Raw genomic sequence first — 22,529 nt, forward strand, 5'->3', positions numbered from 1 at the left:
AATTTTATCCAACATTTTTTATAGCTTTGATTTTAATTAATTAGCCTATATTATATTTCAAAGTAGGTTTCAAGTTAGTTTTGAGTCTAATATTAAGTTTCTTCCTGATCCGCTATTTAGTCATGCTGTTTGCTCATTTAGCCCATGTGTAGTCTGCTGGTTAATTCAGTTCAGTTTTATTTATATAGCGCCAATTCACAACACACGTCATCTCAAGGCTCTTTCCAAAGTCAGATTCCATCAAATCATCCAGGTTGGTCAGAAAGTTTCCTCTCTAAGGAAACCCAGCAGGTTGCATCAAGTCTCTCCAAGCAGCATTCACTCCTCCTGAAAGAGCGTAGAGCCACAGTGGACAGTCGTCTGCATTGTTGATGGCTTTGCAGCAATCCCTCATACTGAGCATGCATAAAGCGACAGTGGAGAGGAAAACTCCCCTTTAACAGGGAGGAGAACCTCCAGCAGAACCAGAACCAGGCTCAGTGTGAACGCTCATCTGCCTCGACCCACTGGGGGTTAGAGAAGACAGAGCAGAGACACAGAAAGCACAGAAGCTCACATTGACCCAGGAGTACTTTCTATGTTAGATGGTAATAGAGGATGATCTGCCTCCCCTGATGATGTCACAGCTAACAGAACCCCAGACCAGGTGTACCTTCTATGAAGAAAAAAATATATAGCAGCATAACTACAGAGGTAGCTCAGGGTAACATGAGCCACTCTAACTAGAAGCTTTGTCACAAAGGAAGGGTTTAAGCCTAGTCTTAAAAGTAGACAGGGTGTCTGTTGTAGCTTATAAAGCACAGCTTTACAATTATGCAACATAATGAGTCATAAATGTAGCTCTATTAGTTTCTGATTATAATGTAATTTATTTTAGGGTTAAGACTAGTAGGGCTGGTGAAACTTTCAACTAGTTGAATTTGTCAGTTTTTTGTAGGTGAGGGTAAAGTGTAGAAGCACTTGTTGCATACTGGCAGCAAACTGCCAGTAGGGAAACACGCTAGGGAAAGAGGACCTCTATACTCCAGACATCCGAGGAAAACAAAACCCCAAAAAAAGGAATTTAAACCACAAGAAATTACATTTTGCCAGTTATTTGCTTTACACGGATACCTGCCTTTGTCTAAAAAAATTATACCTTCCAGTGCTGCCAGTTTTTTTCTTTTTCTTCTTCACAAAGTAATACCGCGATGATCCCTTCAGAAGTCGGTGCAGTTGTTTCCACCACCCCCCCCCCCACCCCACCTCTCTAAAATGGTGGCATCCTGCCCAACGTTGACCTCTGAACTTTGTCGGCCCTTCCTTTGTTCGTGTCATTCTAGGTTTTGAAGCCTGAAGAGCTGAAAGTGACACCAGAAAGACTTTTGAGCGCGTGCGTGCACAGACACACGCGGACACACACACACACACACGCGGACACACACACACACACACGGACACACACACACACACGGACACACACACACACACACACGGACTCAGGCCATTGACGGTTTTAGGATGCATATGCAGAGAGTTAATAGAGTCACAAGCCTGACGTCCTGCTCAGTGTTAAAGCTGTCAACCCCACTGACTTGCGCTACATATTGGGACATTTACATGATATTGGGTGTCCTCTGCCAACGTCTCCCGCTCATACTGAAACCATGACACTTGTTTGCTTTGCCCGTTGCTATGAGGATGCAATAGAGGTGATTTTCAGGCAAGGTTAAGCAGGGGGCATGTATTGGGCGGGGGAGGACGTATAAACACTCGCCGACTTCTCTGAAGGACTTGTTCGTAGGGAATAAACTTGATATTTCACTGATCAGTAGAGGTCTTTTAGTATTTGTTATGCAACAATGATAAAGCTTTTAGGTGGTTTATAATAAAAGTTGGATGCATGACTACCTTGACTGATTGTTCCTTTTGGCCCCAGTGGAGAAGACAAAAGGGAGGAAGTCTTTATGTGAGAGGAGAAGCAGAGGGATCCCTGATAGTGTTACAGGAGGAGGAGTGCCAGCCCCACCTGTAGGGCCCTCCCAGCTGCTCCGCTGTAACTGGATCTCTATCCCTCTCTCCTCAAGGCTACCAGTCCTCTTTGAAGTTATTTCTAGTGCTGGGAAAAAGAGTTGGAGAGCAATCAAGGAGGGTAGGGGGGGGGGGGGGGGGGGTACAGAGTGACAGAGTAATATTGGAAGGTGTGCGTGTGTACCTACCATGCAAATGTACGCTTTTAAGTATGTTTTTTGCTTGTAAATGCTCATTAAGGCTTGTGATTGTTCTGTTTGTTGTCTGTGGCTTTTTTTTTGGGGGGGGGTGACAAGTGGGGGCAGAAATGGATTCAGAAGTTCATTCAAAACAAAATTTAGACCCACAATCGGCCATAACTATTGTTTCGCATCAAGATTAGCGTCGGCATCATCGTTCGCTTGCTTTAAATCCTCTGAGTGACTGCTCACCATCTCAACTTGACCCACTGCCTACCCACGTCCTTCCTCAGCACTTCTACCCTGGTGCCTGAGCTTTTTGGTTTTCGCACAGGTCGACCCGGCAAAAGGCAAAAGAAGCGTTCGATGCAGTTGGAGTTTTTCTCCTGCACTGCAAAAACGGATCTAAAAATAAGTAAAATGATCTTAAAGTTAGTGTATTTGTCCTTGATTTGGGCAGGTAAATAAGATTATCTGCCAATGGAGTGAGTATTTTGACCCCTAAAATAAGATAATTAGACATCCTGTACTTGAAATAGCATGATGTAGATGAATTGTTCCTGTTTTAAGTGCCAAAATCTTATTCCATTGGCAAATCATCTTATTTACCTGCTCAAATCGAGGATAAACACACTCATTTTAAGAACATTTTACTTATTTCTAGTTCTGGTTTTGCATTGTGACTTTGAGGATCTAGACTGAAAGCCACTTGAATCTCTCTTACCGTTAGCTGGTGTGTCTGCGTGGATACACATTGTCAGAAGAGGTTCTGGGGTTAAGCACTAGCACGTATGTTGCGGGATAAAGCATCCTTCCATGTCTACCCTTCAGGGCAAAGGATGGCAGGGGGAGTGGGATCTGTCCCGGGGACCCGGCAGCATGCAGCCGGGTTTAAATTGCAATGCATTGTGGTCACTGGTTTATGCTGCTAGCTTATAGCATTCACTGTAATGTTATCCTATTATCACATTTACTCGTTGTGTAATGCCCTCCTTTATAGTTGGGTTTATACATTTCTTTATGTATAAATTGTTCCATTTTAAGATCTGACAACTGTCTGGTGAGGTAAAAGGCAATGGTTTCCTAATAAAGTTATTTCCTGAGAACTTGTAGTGCTGTAGGAGTTTTCCCTTCACCAATTTAAAAAGACAACGTTTCCCCGCGCCATCTTCTACCTTTCATAATGATAACACCGAGATGTTTTTGCTCCGCCTGCTTAGTCGGACGTTTTGCTCAATCAGTAAGTCATGCTCATAGACAAAGAATTGGACAGAGAATTAGTGGGAAAAAGTGCTCAGGATGAGCTTTGAAAGAACGCAGGGAACTTTTGTTCTAAACCACCATGAACATTAAAGAGAGTCTGTCTGTTAGAAGCGAGTATAAATCTGTTAAGGGTGGTTAGAAAATCGCTCTGTGGGATTTGAGAATGTTTAAGAGACTGGTACGCTTTGGAGAAGCGTTGCCTCTTGTAATCAGTTACATCTCGATGCACAGAATCTGTTGCCTTCCGTTGCTGAGCCACGTTCAACCCTCCACTCTGTCTCCACAGATATGAATGTATGAATGATATTCCCGGAAGTTTACAAAAAAAAAACTCCAAAAAGGGCTCCGACGTGGTTGTAGCACGCTTCGGGGGAGGAGCACCAGAGAAGGACTAGAAAAGGTGCTGAGGGTGACTGGGTTCAGGGCGAGATGACGGTCAGGGAGCGATGCCGCCGGGTTACCCGTCGGTCAGCCATGATGCATTTCAGCCTGAACACGCTAACCTCTTACACATGCCTGTGCTCAAACAGAGAGATGTGTAAACGCATGCATGGCATCGGGGAAGCAGGTGGGTGCGAGGTCTGGCGGCTTGCCCGGGTTTTTCTTCTTCTCCTCCATGTCGTGTGCATGTGAAATGGGTGCCAGCGACTCTCCCAAAAATGCAGAAAGGATGCAAATGAGCGAGAGAGCGCGTTCTAAGGTTTATTATTTACTTTACAAAGGTCTACCTGCGCAAACCGTCTGCAGGTAACAGTAGCCTCTGCTCCGTGTATCTGGCTGGAATGTTCAGAAACGTAAATAGGTTATCTATTTAAGCATTTCAAACATTTCATGTAGATCCCCGTATTTCATCACCGCGCATTCCTTTGATGTACCAATCGAAGTGCTGAAACGAGGATGAGCAGCCACAAAATGAAAAAAAAAAAAAAAAAAAAAACCCACATTCATCATGTTTTTGCAAGTGCGTGGCTTTACATAGGCATGCAATTCAGCAGATTTGCATGTTTACGCTCTCCACGGACTTGCCTGGCTGCTGCTGCTGCTGCTGCTGCTGCTAGAAGTGACAGGAAAAAAAAAAAAAAAAGGGATCGTAATCTACTTGAAGTGTCTGCTCCGTCACAAAAAGAAAAGTTTCTTTGGTCGTGGGGATTTTCATGCAGTTGTAAAGATGTTCGAAGAAGCTGCCAGACGCATGGAGATCATTTAGAATTTCTGCACATATTGAGGCATAAGGTCGGCTGGTTTGGACACGTTTGTGGGAGACCAGAGGCCGAAAAGGGTGCGTGTGGGAGGTGAGCAGGAGTGGTCGCTGCTGGACCAAACGTTCACACTGCAAAAATTGAACTAAAAATAAGTACATTTTTCTTGAAATGAGTGTATTTATACTTTATTTGAGCAGGTAAATAAAATAATCTGCCAATGGAATAAGATTTTTGCTCTTAAAATGGGAAGCACTCATCTCCATCACCTTATTTCAAGTGCATTGTATTTAATTATCCTTTTTTAGGGGTCAAAATACTCATTCCATTGGCAGATAATGTTATTTATCTGCTCAAATCAAGGACAAATGCACTAATTTTGAGAAAATATTACTTATTTTTAGTTCTGTTTTTGCAGTGCAGTGGACGACACAGGCAAACAAAGAAGGGCATTAGATGACGTCACTTGCATTTATATTTCCTTTAAGTAAAGGCAGCGGGGGTTTGTGAGGGTTGATGGTGGTGAGAATGTTTTTTTTTTTTTTTTTTCAGTTGATGTCACTGACAAAATTATAAGCCGAGTTTTTCTGTTTTCAGAGCTGCTATCTCTTCGTTAAATTCAATTGACCTAAAATGTAATGTTGGTCAACTTACAGGTTTATGTGGTGCCAGGAATTGGGGCGCAAGAATGCAAAGTACACTGCAAAAAAACGTAACTAGAAATAAGTAAAATGTTCTTAAAGTGAGTGTATTTGTCCTTGATTTGAGCAGGTAAATAAGACTATTTGCAAATGGAATAACATTTTTCCACTTAAAATAAGAACAATTCATCTCCATCATCTTATTTCAAGTGCAGGATGTCTAATTATCTTATTTTAGGGGTAAATATACTCCTAAATACAGATAATCTTATTTACCTGCCCAAATCAAGGATAAATACACTAACTTTAAGAACATTTGACTTATTTTCAGACCCGTCTTTGCAGTGTAAACGGGAAAGGCTGGAGGAGAATTGATCGAGACTACCTTAAAGGACGGCTAGAAAAGTCTGGCTCCATGGAAGCCAGCCATGAAGAAGCGAGCGGCGGTTTAAGACTATTGCACAAAAGTGTGGTCTGCTACAGCGGAGCAGCATCACAAGGACGTTTACCACAGGTGGATGGTTGGAGGGGAGCGGAGAACTTAACTGACAGCTGGAGGTTAAATCCCTGCCAGGGATTCATTGAGAGTGTGGTCTGTGTAACGAGATATTCATGTGAAAGGCAGCTTCCCCCAGAGGCTGGACAGACGAAGGGGGGGCAGAACAAGAGCCACCTCCTCGTGGCACTAAGGGGGCGCCAGATACCCTCGCCCATCAAGCCTGGGCACCGAGCTGGGAAGAAAGAGGATTTTTTTTTTCCGACTGGAATGGTTGAGCTTGATTCGGGGCTTGGCGTTTGTCTGGAAGGATGCGTTTTCCAAATGGTCTGCCTTTTTGTGGCCGCGACCCACTCCAACCGGTCGGCAAGCTCTCCTCCAGACCGAGCCTCCATCCCCATCCAAGCATCCATCAACGCCTACGTCAACATCTGAGGAAAAAAGAGGGGAAAAAAATCCCCCCGCGCGGTCGGAGATAATGGCGCAATGGCCAGCCTCTAAAATAACAACATGGTCCACAACAACAACACTGTCCCATTTGGAGCGCAAGAGCCCCTCCTGCACAATGGCCTAGTGTTCAGGGCCCAGGGGTGCAGGCGGGGCTCCCCGCTGCCATCCAAGCTGTTAGCCGAGCAGGAGGGAGAGGTCACAGTCACACAGCAAACAGCGCTTCGCTTCCCGGCCGTTGTTTAAACGGAGACGCCGGCAAACAGAAGGGCACCGAAGCACTTAGGCTGACTTTCTCCTTCGGTTTTCTGACGTCGCTTTGAAGCCGAAAGAGAAAAGAGCGTTTCAGAAATGGCCCAACAATAATGCATGTATTGTTTTAACATTTGCACCAGGCTAGTTCAGGGTCTGGAAGTTGCTTTTGTTTTGTTTTTTCTTTTTAATGACTGAAAAAAAATATATATAAAAAACATAATAATAATAAAATATGGGCAAAATCACCAGCTGTCTGTCCATTTATACATTTGTCATCTATTGGACCATCGAACTGTCTTTCTGTACATCCATAATCTGTCCATTTACCCACCTGCCCCTTTTCAATCTACCATTTGCCCACCTTTCCATCCATCCATCCGTCCATCCATCCATCCATCCATCCATCCATCCATCCATTTATCCGTCTTTACTGTTTTCATCACATCTACAGTTTGACCTCAAAAGAAATATGCACCGTTCAGTTTATTTATTTAGGGTCTATTTGCAGCGCTTTCCAAAAAAAAGTCAATTCAATTTGCTGACAGATTCCAAGCAAGATTGATCCTAATTATTAAATTCTGTTTAGTCTTAAAAGAGGTTTTCTATCTAAGGAAACTCCGCAGACTGTATTGGGTCTCACATTTGCAGCATTCGCTCCTCCTGCATGAGCGTGCAGAGACGGTGGACACTGTTGCCTGTGTAGTGTTTATACTTAATAGTGCACTTTTAGATTTCTACTTTAAAATGTGGCCAAAATAATAAAAAAAAAAGAAATATGGGAAAAATATGTCGTTAGGCCATGGGAAAATGTGTTGGACCCTTCTGGTTAGTTTCTCCCACTCATATTTATTTCTACACATAAAGCAGCTTTGAGAAAATAATCTGTAAATCCATGTGAAGATGCATCCTGTGCGTTTGTGGAAAAAAAGGTGTCGTGTTTCTTTTTTCTCTTTTTGTGAGGGTAGCCTGGATTTTGGAAGGAGGGAAAAAAAAAAAAGCTTTTTTGTTTCCCTCTCTGCTGTTGAGAGACGGATCCGTTTGTCTCAAACGATTGTAACCGAACATCTGAGCTTATTCTTTCATGTTTCATCACAGTCCGTCTAGTCTGTGTGTGGGAGGTCTGAGGAGGATTCAAGGATGCCTTTTTTTTTTTTTTTTTTTCCCCCCCGTCTTTGCAAGGTGCAGTTTTAAATCTTAAAACAGATCAGACTTGTATTACTCTTGTTTTGTATTTTCAGTCCTAAATACCTGAACTCTTTATTGGGATTTCACCCTGAACGAAAACGATGGTACCTGCTGGAGCTCCCGACACACTCTGCCCACCTCCCCCCCCCATGATTTGCCCGTTGACCAACTCATTTGCATTTAACCCCCTTTTTATATTTGGCTAAGCCCTCCCCCAAAAGCACCTCGGGTCAGGGGTGTGACCCCCCTCGGCCTCGTTTTAAGGCTCTCCCTTCCCTATTGGTCTACTGCACAGCTAACCTGCTCTAAACGCGATAAAACGGCGTTTAAAGGTCAGGGATCACCTGCAGGAGAAGGGTATCTCGGGTCATCGGCAGTGGCCCAGGGCCCGGCGTAAATGGGAGATCCCTGATTGGAGAGCTGTGGTCTTTGGGTTAATAGGATAAGTGGCCTGTGGGTCAGCTTGGCCCAGTTCTAATGCTAATACCGGAGCCTGTCTTTGCACCGTTGCCAGGTCGGGTAAAGGATTCCAGGATTTAGGGATTCCGCTTGGTTACAGTTTTAATCCAGGCATGTTTAAACTCATCATTATTTCATCCTCGTGAATGGCTGCCAGCCACAGTTGACCTCTGTGTGCTCCTCTTGAATTTCTCGCTCTTCTTGTGTCACTGTGTTTTTTTCGCTCTCTCAAAGAGGCTGTAAAATATTTTGCTTTCTCTCCATCCGACAATACACTGTGCATGAATTTGAGATATTTGAAATTTTGAGGGGTAATATTATTTTATTGGACATTTGTTTTTACTGACTACTGGCTCTCTCTCTCTCTCTCTCTCTCTCTCTCTCTCTCTCTCTCTCTCTCTCTCTCTCTCTGTTGCTAATAGCTGCGCATGTCTGGTGACTCTGGCGGCATCTGATCCTCAGGCCAAGAATTCAAAACAGATAAAAGTCTAAGTTATTACCTTTTTTTTTCTGAGAGTTTCTTGAATGTTGTTATTTAAACCACTGCATTACATTTTAAATCCCTCTTGAATTCTCACACATCCACATGAACTGAGATTAGACAATTTGTCACAACTGGGGAACGGTGAAAGTTACACGTGACAATATTTTTCGCTAGCTTCAATTATTATTCATCCTTAACAGCCATAAATCATCTTCCCCGTGGTTAATACAGCCGCAACATCACGCGCTGCAGATGCTTTTCTTCAGCAAACCTGGTCAGGGTAGATGGAGAACTGCATGGAGCTAAATAGGCTGGAAAAAATAAGTTGTTAAAGGTTGTAAAAAAAAAAGTACAAGTTTCACCTTCCTGCAGGATGACAACTCCACTATACAGCAAGAACTTGAATGGATGTTTAGATAAGTCATTCCAAAAAGAAGTTAAAAAACAAAACAACTGGACTTTTTTTTGCTGATGTTTGAAGACGTTTTGCTTCGTATCCAGAAAGCTTTTCTCAATTTAAAGAATCTTCACCAGCATGTTTAGATAAGAGGATATTTAAGTTATAGCATGGTCCAGGCAAAGTCCATGTCTAAATACTAATGACAATCAGTAGCAAGAACCTGTCTATATTTTTGACCTACTTAATGTTAGTTAATTCAAATTGTATATTATTTTTTTTAATTATATCATAGTTTCCCCTTGGGAGTGATCTAGCAGATCCGCTGGAAATAAGGGCATATATTCGCTGTCTCTAATGGTGAATAAAAAAAATATAATTTTCATTTTAAATTAGTATTCTGTTCTAACCTCTTTGCGTCGTTAAACAACTCATAAATGTTTATAATGTTACTTAAAGATCCTTGGAGTGAACACTTCATTTGAAAATGCAGAGGCCACCTACATTCCCGTTCTTGGCCCAAGTCGTGTTTGCGACGTCTGCCACCCTCTTACCTTTAATCTGCTGCTTAGACACTGTTGGTGCTGGCTCTAAACAGCTTTCTGCCTGACAAGTGGGCCAATTTAGTGGCCTAAAACGGCGAAAACGCAACATCGGAGGAAAGTTGGATAGACTGCGTTCACTGTACTTTGCCACAGGGCATCAGCATGTTTTTCCTTCCATTGTAATGACATAGTAGTAGCTAATATCGTTGCATGTATGCACAGGTACAATGGAAATGACAGAGACATTAATCTTTTTAGGAGTAATATGGACAAAGATTTAGAATTTCAGCAATATCCGCATCCCCGGGAGATCTGTGGAGGTGCATAAATCCCCGTTTTGCTTATTTGCACCATCAGGACAACTCGGTATGCCCTTAAGAACTGGCGATTAGTTTCAGAGATGTGCAGTGCTATTAAGGTCTTGTGTTTCATTAGGGAAACGGTGGATTATGAATGGCCAAATTAGCATAGTCTCTCCAAAGGTCCAATTATTCAAGTGAGGAGTGCAGTTCTGAGCAGGCGCTTCACCTCAGACCGACTCCCAAACGTGAAAGGAAATTATTCGGATCGGTTTAAATTTTTACCAAAACTTTTTACACGCAAGAGCACACGACGAGGGTGCTGACGGTTTGAGATTCAGAGTAAGTTACACTTCTTAACCGTATCCTCTGTCATCTTTTTCAGATGCACCCTTTGGGACTATGCAATAACAACGACGAAGAGGATCTTTACGAGTACGGCTGGGTCGGAGTTGTGAAGCTGGAGCAACCAGAGCTGGACCCCAGCTGCCTCACGGTCCTGGGAAAGGTAAAGAGCTGGCTTTTTTTTTTATTTATTTTTTTTTTTTGTAAGAGCTGGCTGTTTCTGTATTCAGTGTTATTTGCCTTTGCATTGCTTGCCGCGGTGATTAAACTTGAAGAGTGCATAACTGGAGAGAACAAAATCCACTAAGTAGGTCACCACACAGGTCAAGGATAAAGATGTTGAGCTAGAATGCAATATCCCAAGTTTTAAAGATCTGACGTTGCACGTATCAACCCATCGCCCTAGAATGAAGAGAGAACTGCACACCTACCAAGAAAGGGTAATTTACCGAAACAGACTGATCAAATAACATTTTACATTTTAACCTACATGCAGAAAGCAATGTGTGGATGAAAACCAGCACTGCACATCGCCATGAAAACAATATCTCCCCAGTGAAACATGGCTGTGGCAGCATCATGCTGTTGGGACAGGGAAACTGGTCAGAGTTAAAGGGACGAAGGAGCTGAAATCAGAAAATGCTGGAAGAAAACCTGCAGGGAAGTGCAACTTATAGCAAAACCGTGAGCACGCAGCAACAATATGATGGTTCAGATTAAAGTCATTTAACTGACGTTGAGCTACTTAAAGAAAAATAAATCTAGATGTACAAACGTGGGAGAGACAATCTTCATTTGAAACTGTAATTGTTGCAGAGTATAATTTTAATTGTACAAAAGTCTATAATAGAGTATTTGATTTTTAATTGTACAAAAAAAAATGCTACTCCATCACATGAAAGCCCTTTTTGTAAAATAACATTTTGATACATTTTATTTGGGGTTTTAATGAAAGGGGTGTAAAAACAATTTGTGAGCCATTATAAATACTAATTTACTATGTTAACACGTATCATTATCGAGAATATAGGATGAAAACGGTACATTCACGTGTATTTGTTGATTTGCTTTTTTTATTATCCCAATAAAACCCTCAAAACAATGATCTTTGATCTTCTATAGTCGATTCCCGTCTCTATTTTGTCTCTTGCTTTCCGTGGCTATGAGAATACGAACAAAATCTCTCACCACACCCGTACCCTTCCCTCCTCCCCTTCCCCCTTACTGTCCTCAGACCCCTTTGGAGTCTCCCAGCAATATTTTATCGTGCTCTAATTAAATGTTTTCCTTAATGGAATGGACCAACATTTCCCCCGAGGATGACGATGAGGTGGGAATGACTGCAGCCTCATTTATCCAATACTTTCCCACTGACAGAAAGGGAGCAGCCATTCATGATTTAAGGAGCCCTTATGCTGTCTAGACGTGCTAATGCACTTTCCTGCTACCGAGATTACACTGAGACCCAGAAACGGAGCAGATTTCTTTCTCGGCTGCAACAGAGTCAGTTGCTCGCTGGTAAATCGTCTTTATTTAAGGGATTGCAGCTGTTAAAACAAATAAAAAGTGCTAATAATTGCGAGGCAAACTGTATTTCTGTGGGACTGTAAGGTCTCGGGATCCTCTTTCCATTTCATACTCGTAAACAAACCATTTGTGTTCATGCATATTTTTGAGTTCTTTCCCCCTCGTAATCAATTAGAAAATAAAATTTTAAATTACACCTTGTTTTCCTTTATTGTGGTATTGTGGTCCTTTATTTGGCCCAAATGGGGATACATTGTTTAACAGAAGATTAAACATATTTAACATAATTTCAATTTTTCTGCTGCTGGTTGAGTCTCACATCCACTAATTTATGAGTAGATACTAGAAAATTACTTAATTTTATGTCCAGTCGTGTATGAAATGTCTTCAAATAAAGAATAATTTGGTGCATGGATGTTACAAAGTGTCACATGGCAGACGGTTTCTTTTTGTACCTGGAATAAATCTGTTACAAACAGATCAAACAGCGAAATTTCCAAAAGACCAGCACTTGACTGTAAGCTCCTGTCCCCACAAAATCAAAATCTTTCTCACATTTCACAGCATTATTGCCAGAAATGTCTTAATCCACACAAAAATGAAGGAACTATGTCGAGGCTTTTGGAGAAATATGAAACGGCACGGATGCTGCTTTTAAGGCTCGAAGTTGATATGTCTGATGCTCGTAGTGTTGAGCATTAGACAATGTGTTTTTGAAAAGTTGCATTTTGGTTAGTCACGCAAGACACAAAAGTAGAGATTCAAAACCAAATCCCTTGGTTCTCGTCCAAAAAATATAATTTTATGGCTCCTAAAACAGTTTTCATGTGAACACAAGACAGGGAAAATTAATAAAACAAAACGTTTCTGTATATTCACATACCACCACTTACAGGCCAATGGTTCTTTGTTGACAATTGGGGTGGGCAGTAGGGGTGTGCAAAATAATCGGCATGACGATGCATCGCGTTTCTAATTTTCGCAATCTACTGCATCGATTCTTGACGCCAAGATTTGATTATTAATTTAAAAAAATATATAAATAAAATTGCATGACTGATTGGCGAACATCAGCTAAAAACAAGTGGAATACAACTTAATTGGTTTAAAGGACCGCTGAGGCCATGTAAAAGGCACTGATTATCCTTATTTTGTTATTTTAAGTTTTCTAATCCTAAGCAATTTTTGTCAGTGTGTCCACGCCATTAACAGTAATATTTGTTTTCATGGCAATACCTCCAAAAGTTGTTTCAATAAATACAAATATGTATGAATTCAGTTTCTTTCAGTTATGTATCAATTGAAGACACTATCCAGATCATACACAGCCAGTCAGCCACTGGTAATGGCTGCATTTTTATCTAACAGTGTTCAGTGAAAATATCCCAATGCATCGCGATACATCACAATAATTCAAGTATCTTGATGCATCATAATAGAATCGGATCGTGGCATGTGAATCGTGATTCGAATCGAATCGTGACTTCTTTGGTAATACCCACCCCTAGTGGGCAGTAATGAGTCCCCTACACTGGTCGACATAGCAGCTAATAAAGAAAGAGAGAGAAATCTTATGTATTTACCATTTGTGTCAATAACTCAAAGTGTCCAGAGTCGCCTGGTGTTGGGATCTTGCCTACACGATCACTTTTGATTTTATTTGATATTACACTTTTTTCCAGAACAGCTGCATCTTAGCAATACCCCTCTTATAGTGTGGTACACCTTGTTGGCATGTTACACAAAGTTGTGGGCCAACAACTTTTACATCACAAGTCTTGTAGTCGAGCAGACAGTGGAGCAGAGCGGGGAAGTCTTGTGACTTTACTGTAAGGCAGGGATCTCAAACTCCAGTCCTTGAAGGATGGTGTCCTCCAACTTTTAGATGTCTTTGGTCCAGCACACCTTCAAATGGCTGACTATCCTCTTATTGCAATCAAGAGCCTACAGAGTCCTGCTAAGGAGTAAATTACGTTATTCAGGTGTGTTGAAGCAAAGATGCATGTAAACGTTTCAGGACATTGAGCCCGGAGTTTGAGATGCCTGCTCTACAGGAGTAAATTCTTACTTTTTCATCCACCATCCTGTCCTACATTCACATCGTCTTCTTTTCAATTTCTTTAGGGAGCTGGTGTTGTGAAAAACTCACATAATCACCAAAAAAAAGCCTATTATGTAAAGTACATAAAAAAACACTATGTACCAGTGCCAGGTTAGGGTTTCGTTTAGTTATTGTGGAGTACTTTGTGTGCCAGACAGAACCACAAGGATGACAAACCCATGCCTTCTACTTAGTGGACCCAATCAAAGTTGACTGCTAATGAGCAGGCCATTTTTAGACCTTCGCTTTTGAAGTTTTGCTAAGAGACACTCTGGTTAGGATGGCAGGAATCTTGCCCTATGACCTTTTGGCCTCCAGCCAGCCTCCCGAAGTTCTAGACCACTCGGTTTCCTCTTTGTTTTTTTTCAGCCAGGACTATAATTAGAGAAGGGAAAGTTCATTGTTGCATCTTGACAACCCCTCACCTCCCCGAGCCCAAACACAGCTGGGTGCTTTGCGGTTGGCACCGGCACGATTGCCAGGCCAGACAGGGCAGTGTTTACCCCCCCACCAGTCTGCTTACTATGCCGGGCCAGCCAGGCCACAATGCCCAGGCCTATTCTGGAGACGGTGCCCTTCATCACACTCGCCCTGTTCGGTCGGGCCCTGTGATCTGCAACCCCCGCCCTCTCGCCCTCTCGCCCTCTGGCCCTGCCCAACTGGCCCCTTACTGAACCCAAGAGCCCACACCACTTTGCTGCCACTTTGCCACCAGTGGTGTTGGTATGTTTTTCTGAACTCAACATAATTCAACTGAGTTACAGGGAAATCCTGTTTATTGTCAGGACATTCTAATATAGTCCTTTAGAGGTAATTTGGCATCTGTGGTAGAAAGACTATTTAGCTTTGAATGTAATGCACTTTAATTACCAAAATTGTGTATACAAATAATTCGTTTTTGGTTCCACATACGTAAACATTGTTAGCTGAAATGCACACTTTGTAAATTTCCACAGGTTTTGGTGAGAAAAAATCTCTCCTCATATGAAATCCTGTTTCCAGCGATGTCTTTCTACCCTTTATTTGGTTATTTAGCCGAGTGAATCAGGAGTTTTTGGCGCCGTTCGCTATGACTGAGACGCGCCAACAGCTAAAATATTTACAGTGGAGGAAGACATGAAAAGGAGGTCGGTCACACCACCCTCTGAAGTCTGGTCGCAAACCAAAGTGCTGCTGTGTCATTTATATGTACACAGTTTTTTCCCGTTCTTCCTGTGTGGTTCCTGCCAGAGCTGCAGGACTGTTATACCTCTGACCTCGGTATGCCACAGCAGCAATACCTCCTCATGAAGCAGAACAACAAGCTACAAAAAAATGTTCTGCTTTGCTCAGAAAAAGATATACAATTCGGAGCACTTTTGCATGCCTTGAACGATTCCACAGTTTGTCATGCAAAACCTCCAAACTTTCATGTGTTTTGTTGACATTTTACTGATGCGTAAATTTGTATTGAAAGGAAATTGATATTCTGATTCAATAGCTTCCAGTACCAAGAAATAATACTCCTTTCTCAATACCACAGCCACATTTTTTGAAGCCGCAGTGTAATTTCTGGTTGAGAGCAAATAATGATTTACAACATGACATTTTTTTAACTTTAACGTAACGTAATTGGAGCAAAAAACAATAATTAGGGGACAATTCAACCTTTGTTTATAGAAATGTATAATTTAAGTGTCAGTTCCCTGTTTCGCAAAACAATTGACCAGATAACACTAATAGTATAAGTCTTAATATTCTTTATGGAATCATGTTCCTTTGATTCACTTATTAAATTCATTGATTTTACATAATATTTTATCTGTGGTGTGAAACTGTGTGCTATCATTGGCCTTTCAATTTGCAGATGATGCAAATAAATGTTACTACCGATTGCTAAATAACGAATCAGGCTCAACTAAAACGAATCGTGGTACAAAACAACCATGGATCTTACATGTGGAATCATTCTGCATTGTGATTTATTTATTTTTTGTCAGTCTGTATTATAGGGGAAGTCCACCAAACATCGCTTTTGGCGATTAAAGAGGTTTAAATATGTTGTTCTGGCTGTACCCAACATGTTGGCAGAGTTTAACCTTCCAGCAGTAGATCATTGTTGAGATGAGCGGCTGCAGAAAAGCCGAAAAGTTTACACCAGACGTTTTGGAAATTTGCGTAGAATAACAGAAAGGTAAGGAAACCCCAATTTACTAGCTGTGGTTCATTTGATTTTGCTTCAGGGATTGCCTTGTATTTGCCACCGTCCAATGTCCCAACAACTCTGACTAGCTTCCCTGTCCTTGCTTACTGACACAACCATCCAGCGTTAAAGGTGATGCGAAGGGCAACAGGTGGGCATTTGGAACAGTAGTCCAGCTCTTCCAAAGGTCAAAGTGTCTGCAGACAGCGCATCGAAAACCAAGTTACTGATTGTTGTGGGAAATAAAAGATAACTGCGTATGAATGTGTAACAGTTTGTAGGTGCCGAAGGTTGAATGAGGCCCGTAGTGTAAAAGCATTGGTGGTTTAGTCCATTCACAAGTTGTGCATAGGTTTTTGTATGGAGGCCAAAAACTTACAATTTGGACTCTTCTTAGCAGAGGACCCATTTCTGAATGTTTTTTTGTGGCTTTTGGAACTGTAGAGTTGGTATGGGCCTCTTTGCTTCTCTGATTAGAAATCTTGTTCCTGAAAACAACAGGTTATTCAGGGATGTCAGAGTAAAGTGGGCTGAATGCGTGCCTAAATATTCAGGTTTATTTAATTTTGTTGTTGTTGTTGTTTTTTTTATTGAAACGTTAATGTACATAACCATATTTTTTCCTTCCACTTCATTACTGGTCTATCCCAAAAAGATCCAAAGATAATATATTGAAGTTTTAAAAAAAGTAAAAAGGTTCCAGGCATAGTACTTTTGCAGAGCACAGATTTGCAGGAGCTCCTCTGCACAACAAAGAGCCGCGGTGTTGCATGTTAGCTCACTTCAGCCGCGGCTTATCAAGTCCTTGCCTTCGCCGAGCTGTTTGTAAATGTTGTAAATCATGCTCACACCTCTGCACGCATGTATCCGTTCTCCAGTTGGACTATTTATTGGATTCGGTAACGTGTTCTTAGCAGTCATTTCCTTCCTGGTGGTTGACTTTCTCAGAACTGACCTTCCTCCCCGCTCCACGCGCTCTCCTCGCACACATACTCTGCAGTCTTTGGCAGCTCCTCTGGAACATAAAGTCATGCCACTGGCTCTCGAGCTGGTCGGGGGGTCTTTGACGCCGTGCCAGTGCCATAGCTCTTCTTTCAAGGACCCGTGGTGTAAGTCCAGCAGGCCACACGGGGCCCCTCTGCCTTTCATCCTGCCGGGAGCCCTCTTAACATATAAGAGAGGAGAAGGACGAGGTTGTGCATTGGAAATTTTAAAGAAAAATATGACCCTCCCTCCCACAGAGTTTATAGAGCTCGCGGCTGACGTTGCATAAAAAAAAAAAAAAAACCCTCCCTGGTGTTTGATCATGTGGCCTTTTTCCTGCCCTTAACTCGTTTGTCTCAAAGTCGTGATCATTTCCACCTTAAACCTTAGCCAACCACAACAATCGCGGCTGCCCTCGGTTTAGGAATAGCTGGAGCAACAAGAAAAGTTCTGAACTCTTTTATTGACATCCTCCCAGAAATAAACCTCACTGCTTTAAAGTTCTTTATTTATTTTTTTTTGTTTGCCAGAGGCACACTACCGTTAAAAAAAACTAGCGCATCCTGTGTGGGAAGCGCCGTCTTTGACACAGACGCAAATATGATGCTTAAAAACCACAGTTGCCTCGGAACACAATGCTAGCGAGCGAACCGGCGTGTCTTTTCCTCCCAAAGCTGGCACCGCGGGACAGCGGGGCAGAGCAAGCAGCTGCTGCATCTTAGTGCTAAGTGGCTTTTGGACTCTTAACTGTGTCTGGCATGTCGGCTTTAGCTGCCAGAGTGCCTATGTATGTTTGCAAAGGAGAGGGGGAAGGCTGGCTTGAATGAGGCACACAAGACCAGCGAGGAAAGAGAGAGACAAGTTTTTTTTTTTTTTTTTTTTAAAAGGAGGGAAAAATGGCAACAGACAGATAAGTGTGATGTTACTGGCGACTGGTTTTCCACCCTTATGGCCAGGTTGGCTGTTCTACGCACTCAGGTGTGTGTGAGAGGTCGTCCCGAGGCCACGGCAGTGCCAGTAGGGTGTCATGCGTCTCGTTTTAAAGACGTTTCACTCAAGAGGCCTGTCTTTGACCTCCTCCTCAAACCCAATCCAATAAAAAAAAAAAAAAAAAAGGGGGTGGGGATTGGTTTGATCGGCGGGAGAATTCGTTGCTCTGCGTAAAAACGACGTGTATGCTCGTCAAGTGTTTCGAAATAAAAAGGCGAGCAGCAGGCTGGCTGATCGGTTTATTCTGGTGCAGACGGCTAAAAATTACTCACCGTCTCCGTCTCATCACGATCCCCCTTTTTTTTCTGCGCCGTTTTCTTCTCTCACTTGGAGGAAAACGTAGCGAAGAACGGAGCCTAAAAGACAATAACAAAAATCCATACAGCCTTTCTTCCTGCAAACTCCAGAGCCTGTCTGTAAAGTAGTGCGAAGCCTCGGCAGCTATCGATTAACAAGAGCGGCTTTTGTTCGATACAAAAGAACTTTGATTATACTCCGACTTTGTGAAAGGAATCTTTTCACGGTGCGGCGTATTGACGAGACAATTTTTTTTTTTTTCCCCCTCTGTGCTTGTGCCAAATTGAAGAGGCTTACTTCCTTTTCAGCTGGGAGCTGAACACTGAGGAATCAATATCTTTTGTTGTGTAAAACGCGGCGGTTAACTCCGGCAGTTGTTCCATGAGCCAGAACCGAGGCTAATTATCTGCATCGTCACAAAACTCTGCTTGTTCGTCAAATAAGTTCAGCTTTGCGTCAACAAAACAACAAAAGTTCCCTTTCAGGAGACTTTTTTTTTTTTTCTTTCTCATGTACATGTTTTTTTTTTTTCTTAGCTCTACGAAATTCAATCTGGAAAAGGTTTCCAAAAGTTTGAAACGGAAGCTGCTGCACGCTTATATTGTTATAGGGTTGACCTTTGAGGCTGATCTAAATGAGCAAGTTAAGATTAGCCTTTTAATGTCATTGTGCGGTAGTCATTATTTTTCCCTAAAAGCCAAAATAACTGATGGTATCTGTGATAAATTATGGGCCTACTTTGTGCTAAGAGGGGTTTGGATATCGTACCCAGTCCTCTAATTGCAAGTAGCAAAAGCCGTTCCTCTCAAACTGCAAAAAACAGACGCATCAATCAACCAGCCAGACATCAGAGTTGAACAATTTTCCCTAATCGGTGAAAATGCTTTGTAGTCGGCAGGTTAATTTCTGAAAATGCATTCTAGTCTCTGTATTTGACAAATGCATAAAATAATTATAGCAAACCATTTGCAGTCGATAAGTCAAGCCAACAGATGGAACCTTGATGGACTTTTTTGAGTTTGAAAGCCCAAAAAAGGCTTGCCTTGACGCATTAATGGGGCTAATCTTTGTTTTCTGTTGGATCTGGAAGTACTGGCTCTATCTTGGGATCTCTTGGTTTAAAGTCGGCACAGCAAAAACGACAATCAGTAAGTAGAGCCACAAAGAAAAACTGGAAATCTATCTTGCAAGGAAAATCCCGATTGATCGGTCTCTATCAAAAATCTTTTTTTTTTTTTGAATTATTAGCTTTTTAGGGTGTGTGAAACACATTGACCACCTGAACTGTATCTTGCTATATAAATAAGATATTTCCCTTGTTTCTAAACATGGAATAAAATATCTGACGGCACCAGGGGCCTTTATATAGACACACACACACCAGAACCACCTGGACTGTTGTTTGCTGAAAAGACTCAAAGTGTATCTCATCCAACCAAACCACAGGGTCCAGATTAAAGTCCCATTAGAGTATAGCAAGCTCAATATGATGGTGTCTGTGATGGCTGGTCAGAGAAAGCCTTCTTTTCTGGTAACATTCTGAAACAACGGTTGGTGTAGTGTCTTGTTTTCCCCATTTTCTCCCCCTTTGATGCTTCTTTAGCTTTGGAGATTGGGGGCTGGGGGTAAAGTGACGCTGGTCCATGTTCTGCCTTGTTTTTCAGACTACCGGTTGTTTTGGGCAAGTTCAGGCCAGTAGCTATCTCTTGACTTCTGAAGGCAAACGCACACCTGCCTAACCTGAAGCCAGTGGTGAGGAGAATTGGCTCTCCGTTCCAGGTCATGTTTATATCCACGGTGAACGGGACACATTTGGAGTGTACGACGCAAAACGCGCTTCAGTTATATTTACTCAAAAGGCTTTTAGGGAGGGACTTTTGTAAATAAAACATGTATTTTATTGTGCAATAGCCGTGGCCCTTAATTGTCGGGTTTATCTAGGCTTTTGCTGTTCAGTTAGCGAAAAACTATTTCACTGCAACAAAAAGATGAATATTATTTCAAGGCTTTGTACACATCTTTACAGGGATGCCAATAATGGTGGAGGGTGATGTAGCTTTCTTCTCAAGGATGCCCTTTTGTTTCCTCAGATTGCTAAGACTAACGACCGTCCGTTAGTAACGCTTAGAGTCCAATTGATACTTTATTAGTTGAGTTTTATGACCAAGTCCAGTGCTGGCCGGCCGCTCTCTCTGGGCTTACAGGGTAAAGTGCACCCTAACAGCTTAGCCATCTCTCCCCCCCCCCCCCCGCGCCGTGCTCCAAAGCAACTGCACAAACACAGCAGCGTGGAGGGAGGGATAGAAAGAGAAACTGCAAAAGAGAGGAGGAGCAGCGTGGAGAGCATGGAGGGGGGGGGAGAAAAAAAAAAGGGTTGGGGAGGTAAAAAAAAATGCTGTGAAGCATGGAGCACTCAGGGGCCTGCCTCCCAGGCTCTCCTTTCATGTTTGTGTACGGCTCAACTTGCTGATATTATCTTGGCCGCTCTTCCTGGCGGGGTGTCGGCAGAGGTTTCCACTCTGACCAGCCTGTGTTGGAGCCCTCACCTTCCTTCCTATTTCAATCCCGAATCACCCCCCCCCCCCCCCCCCCCAACCACCTCCTCCTTCTCCTCCTGCTCCTAAATCACTGCTTCACCACGTTTCACGGCAGTTGGAGGCACCCGGGATCCCACTGCGCTTGTTTCCATGGTCACTGGGAAGCTCCTTGTGTCATGTGGCTCAAAGTGAGCCGTTCCTGGGCCGAATTACCCGCCTTTCAATGGGAGGCCAAATGACCATTATTAGACTTCACAGCTCGGGCCTCTGTTTAAAGAGAGAAGAAAGGAGCCCCGGGGACCTGAGATGAGAGAGAGAGAGAGAGAGAGATTGGGGGAGAGAGAGTGGAAGGTGATGGGAGACGACAGACGGAGAGAGACTAGGAAAACGATGGAAAAGAAGGAAGCCTGATCGGTATCGCTGAGGAGTTGTTTTTCCTCTGATCGTTTGGTTGTTTCTTAATCACAAGCATTTGAAAAGTCAGACATCAGCCTCAGACGAAGCTCTCATCTGAGGGGGAGATGCCCCCTTTAATAGACGGTCCTGCATTGGATCAAAAGATGAGCTTTTTGGAAGGAGTACATCTCAGAAAAGACAGACGAGGGCCTGTCTCTCCCCTCTCTCCGGCTCCCACCAACGCCGCGCTTGTGTGGCCGAGGATCTCCGCTCGCCTGGCTGTGTGAATCAGAGGGGAAGTTCCCTGAAAACCCCGGGCACACGGCCTGGCACTGCAGCTGGAAACCGAGGCTTCCTGGTCCCGCACAGCCAATCTGATGCACACACGAACCCTCTGATGGAGGGTGAGCACGGGTGAAAACTATCCTGCTCTTGTGGTTCCAGTGTTCTTTCAAGCCGTGCCAGGGCGGCGAAGCTGGAAACGGCGAAGGCAGACAGACGATGTGTGTGCGGATATATGGGGGCAATGTCGGAGCTGGCTGCGCTTTAAGACGGTGAGGTAATGGAAGAGAAGAAATGAAACATGGAGATATGAAGAGGACAAAGAACGGGAATGCATCTGGCAGAAAGTTGGGGGTTTATTTATTTGAGCCTAATATGACGATAAAATCATGCAAAATCTAGCTTTTAGGATATGTTTTGGCACAACAAGAGACCAAATCATCTTACATTGACACTTGCTAGCCACCATATTGGATACACTTTGCTAAGACCCCACTGGACCCTCTTTTGTCTCCAGAACTGCTTCGATTCTTTGTGGCAAAGATTCAACTAGGTGTCAGACATTCCTCTGTGATTTTTGTCCATATTGACATGTTAGCTTCACAAAGTTGGTGCAGATTTGTCATCTGGTGCATCCCCATGGTGCTCTATTGGATTGAAATCTGGCTGTGGGGGCCATTGGAATACAGTGAACTCAATGTTAAATTCAAGAGAGCAGTTTGAGATTACTTTCTCACCCAGTGCATAACCCTGCTGAGGGTAGCCATGAGAAGAGATGGGTACAATGTGGTCATAAGAGGCTGCTGATACAAGGCTGGAGGATCCATGCTCTTGTGTTGTTTACGCCTAAATGTGAATGCAGTAGCTAAACTTAAGCCTCTGTGGCCCAAATAACATTTTCTCTGATCTGTTATTGCCCAATTTAGGGCAGTCTGTACATGTCGTAGGTTGACAAAGGTGAAACATGGAAGCTGTGACCCATGTGCTCAGAGGTTCAGAGATGGTTCTCTGCATACCTTGTTTTTCATT

General features: G+C 42.9%; 1 protein-coding gene across 1 annotated transcript in view; it reads left to right on the plus strand.

Annotated features, from left to right (window-relative positions):
* Positions 1 to 22,529, plus strand: part of znrf3 (zinc and ring finger 3) — an 86,161-nt gene that overhangs the window by 34,708 nt on the left and 28,924 nt on the right. The window contains exon 2 of the mRNA XM_036144123.1: positions 10,245 to 10,367. Within this exon, the coding sequence (XP_036000016.1) occupies positions 10,245 to 10,367 (123 nt within the window). The remainder of the gene's footprint in view (positions 1 to 10,244; positions 10,368 to 22,529) is intronic.

Source organism: Fundulus heteroclitus, chromosome 12 (assembly GCF_011125445.2).
Source record: "Fundulus heteroclitus isolate FHET01 chromosome 12, MU-UCD_Fhet_4.1, whole genome shotgun sequence".
In the NCBI taxonomy this organism is placed as follows: domain Eukaryota; kingdom Metazoa; phylum Chordata; class Actinopteri; order Cyprinodontiformes; family Fundulidae; genus Fundulus; species Fundulus heteroclitus.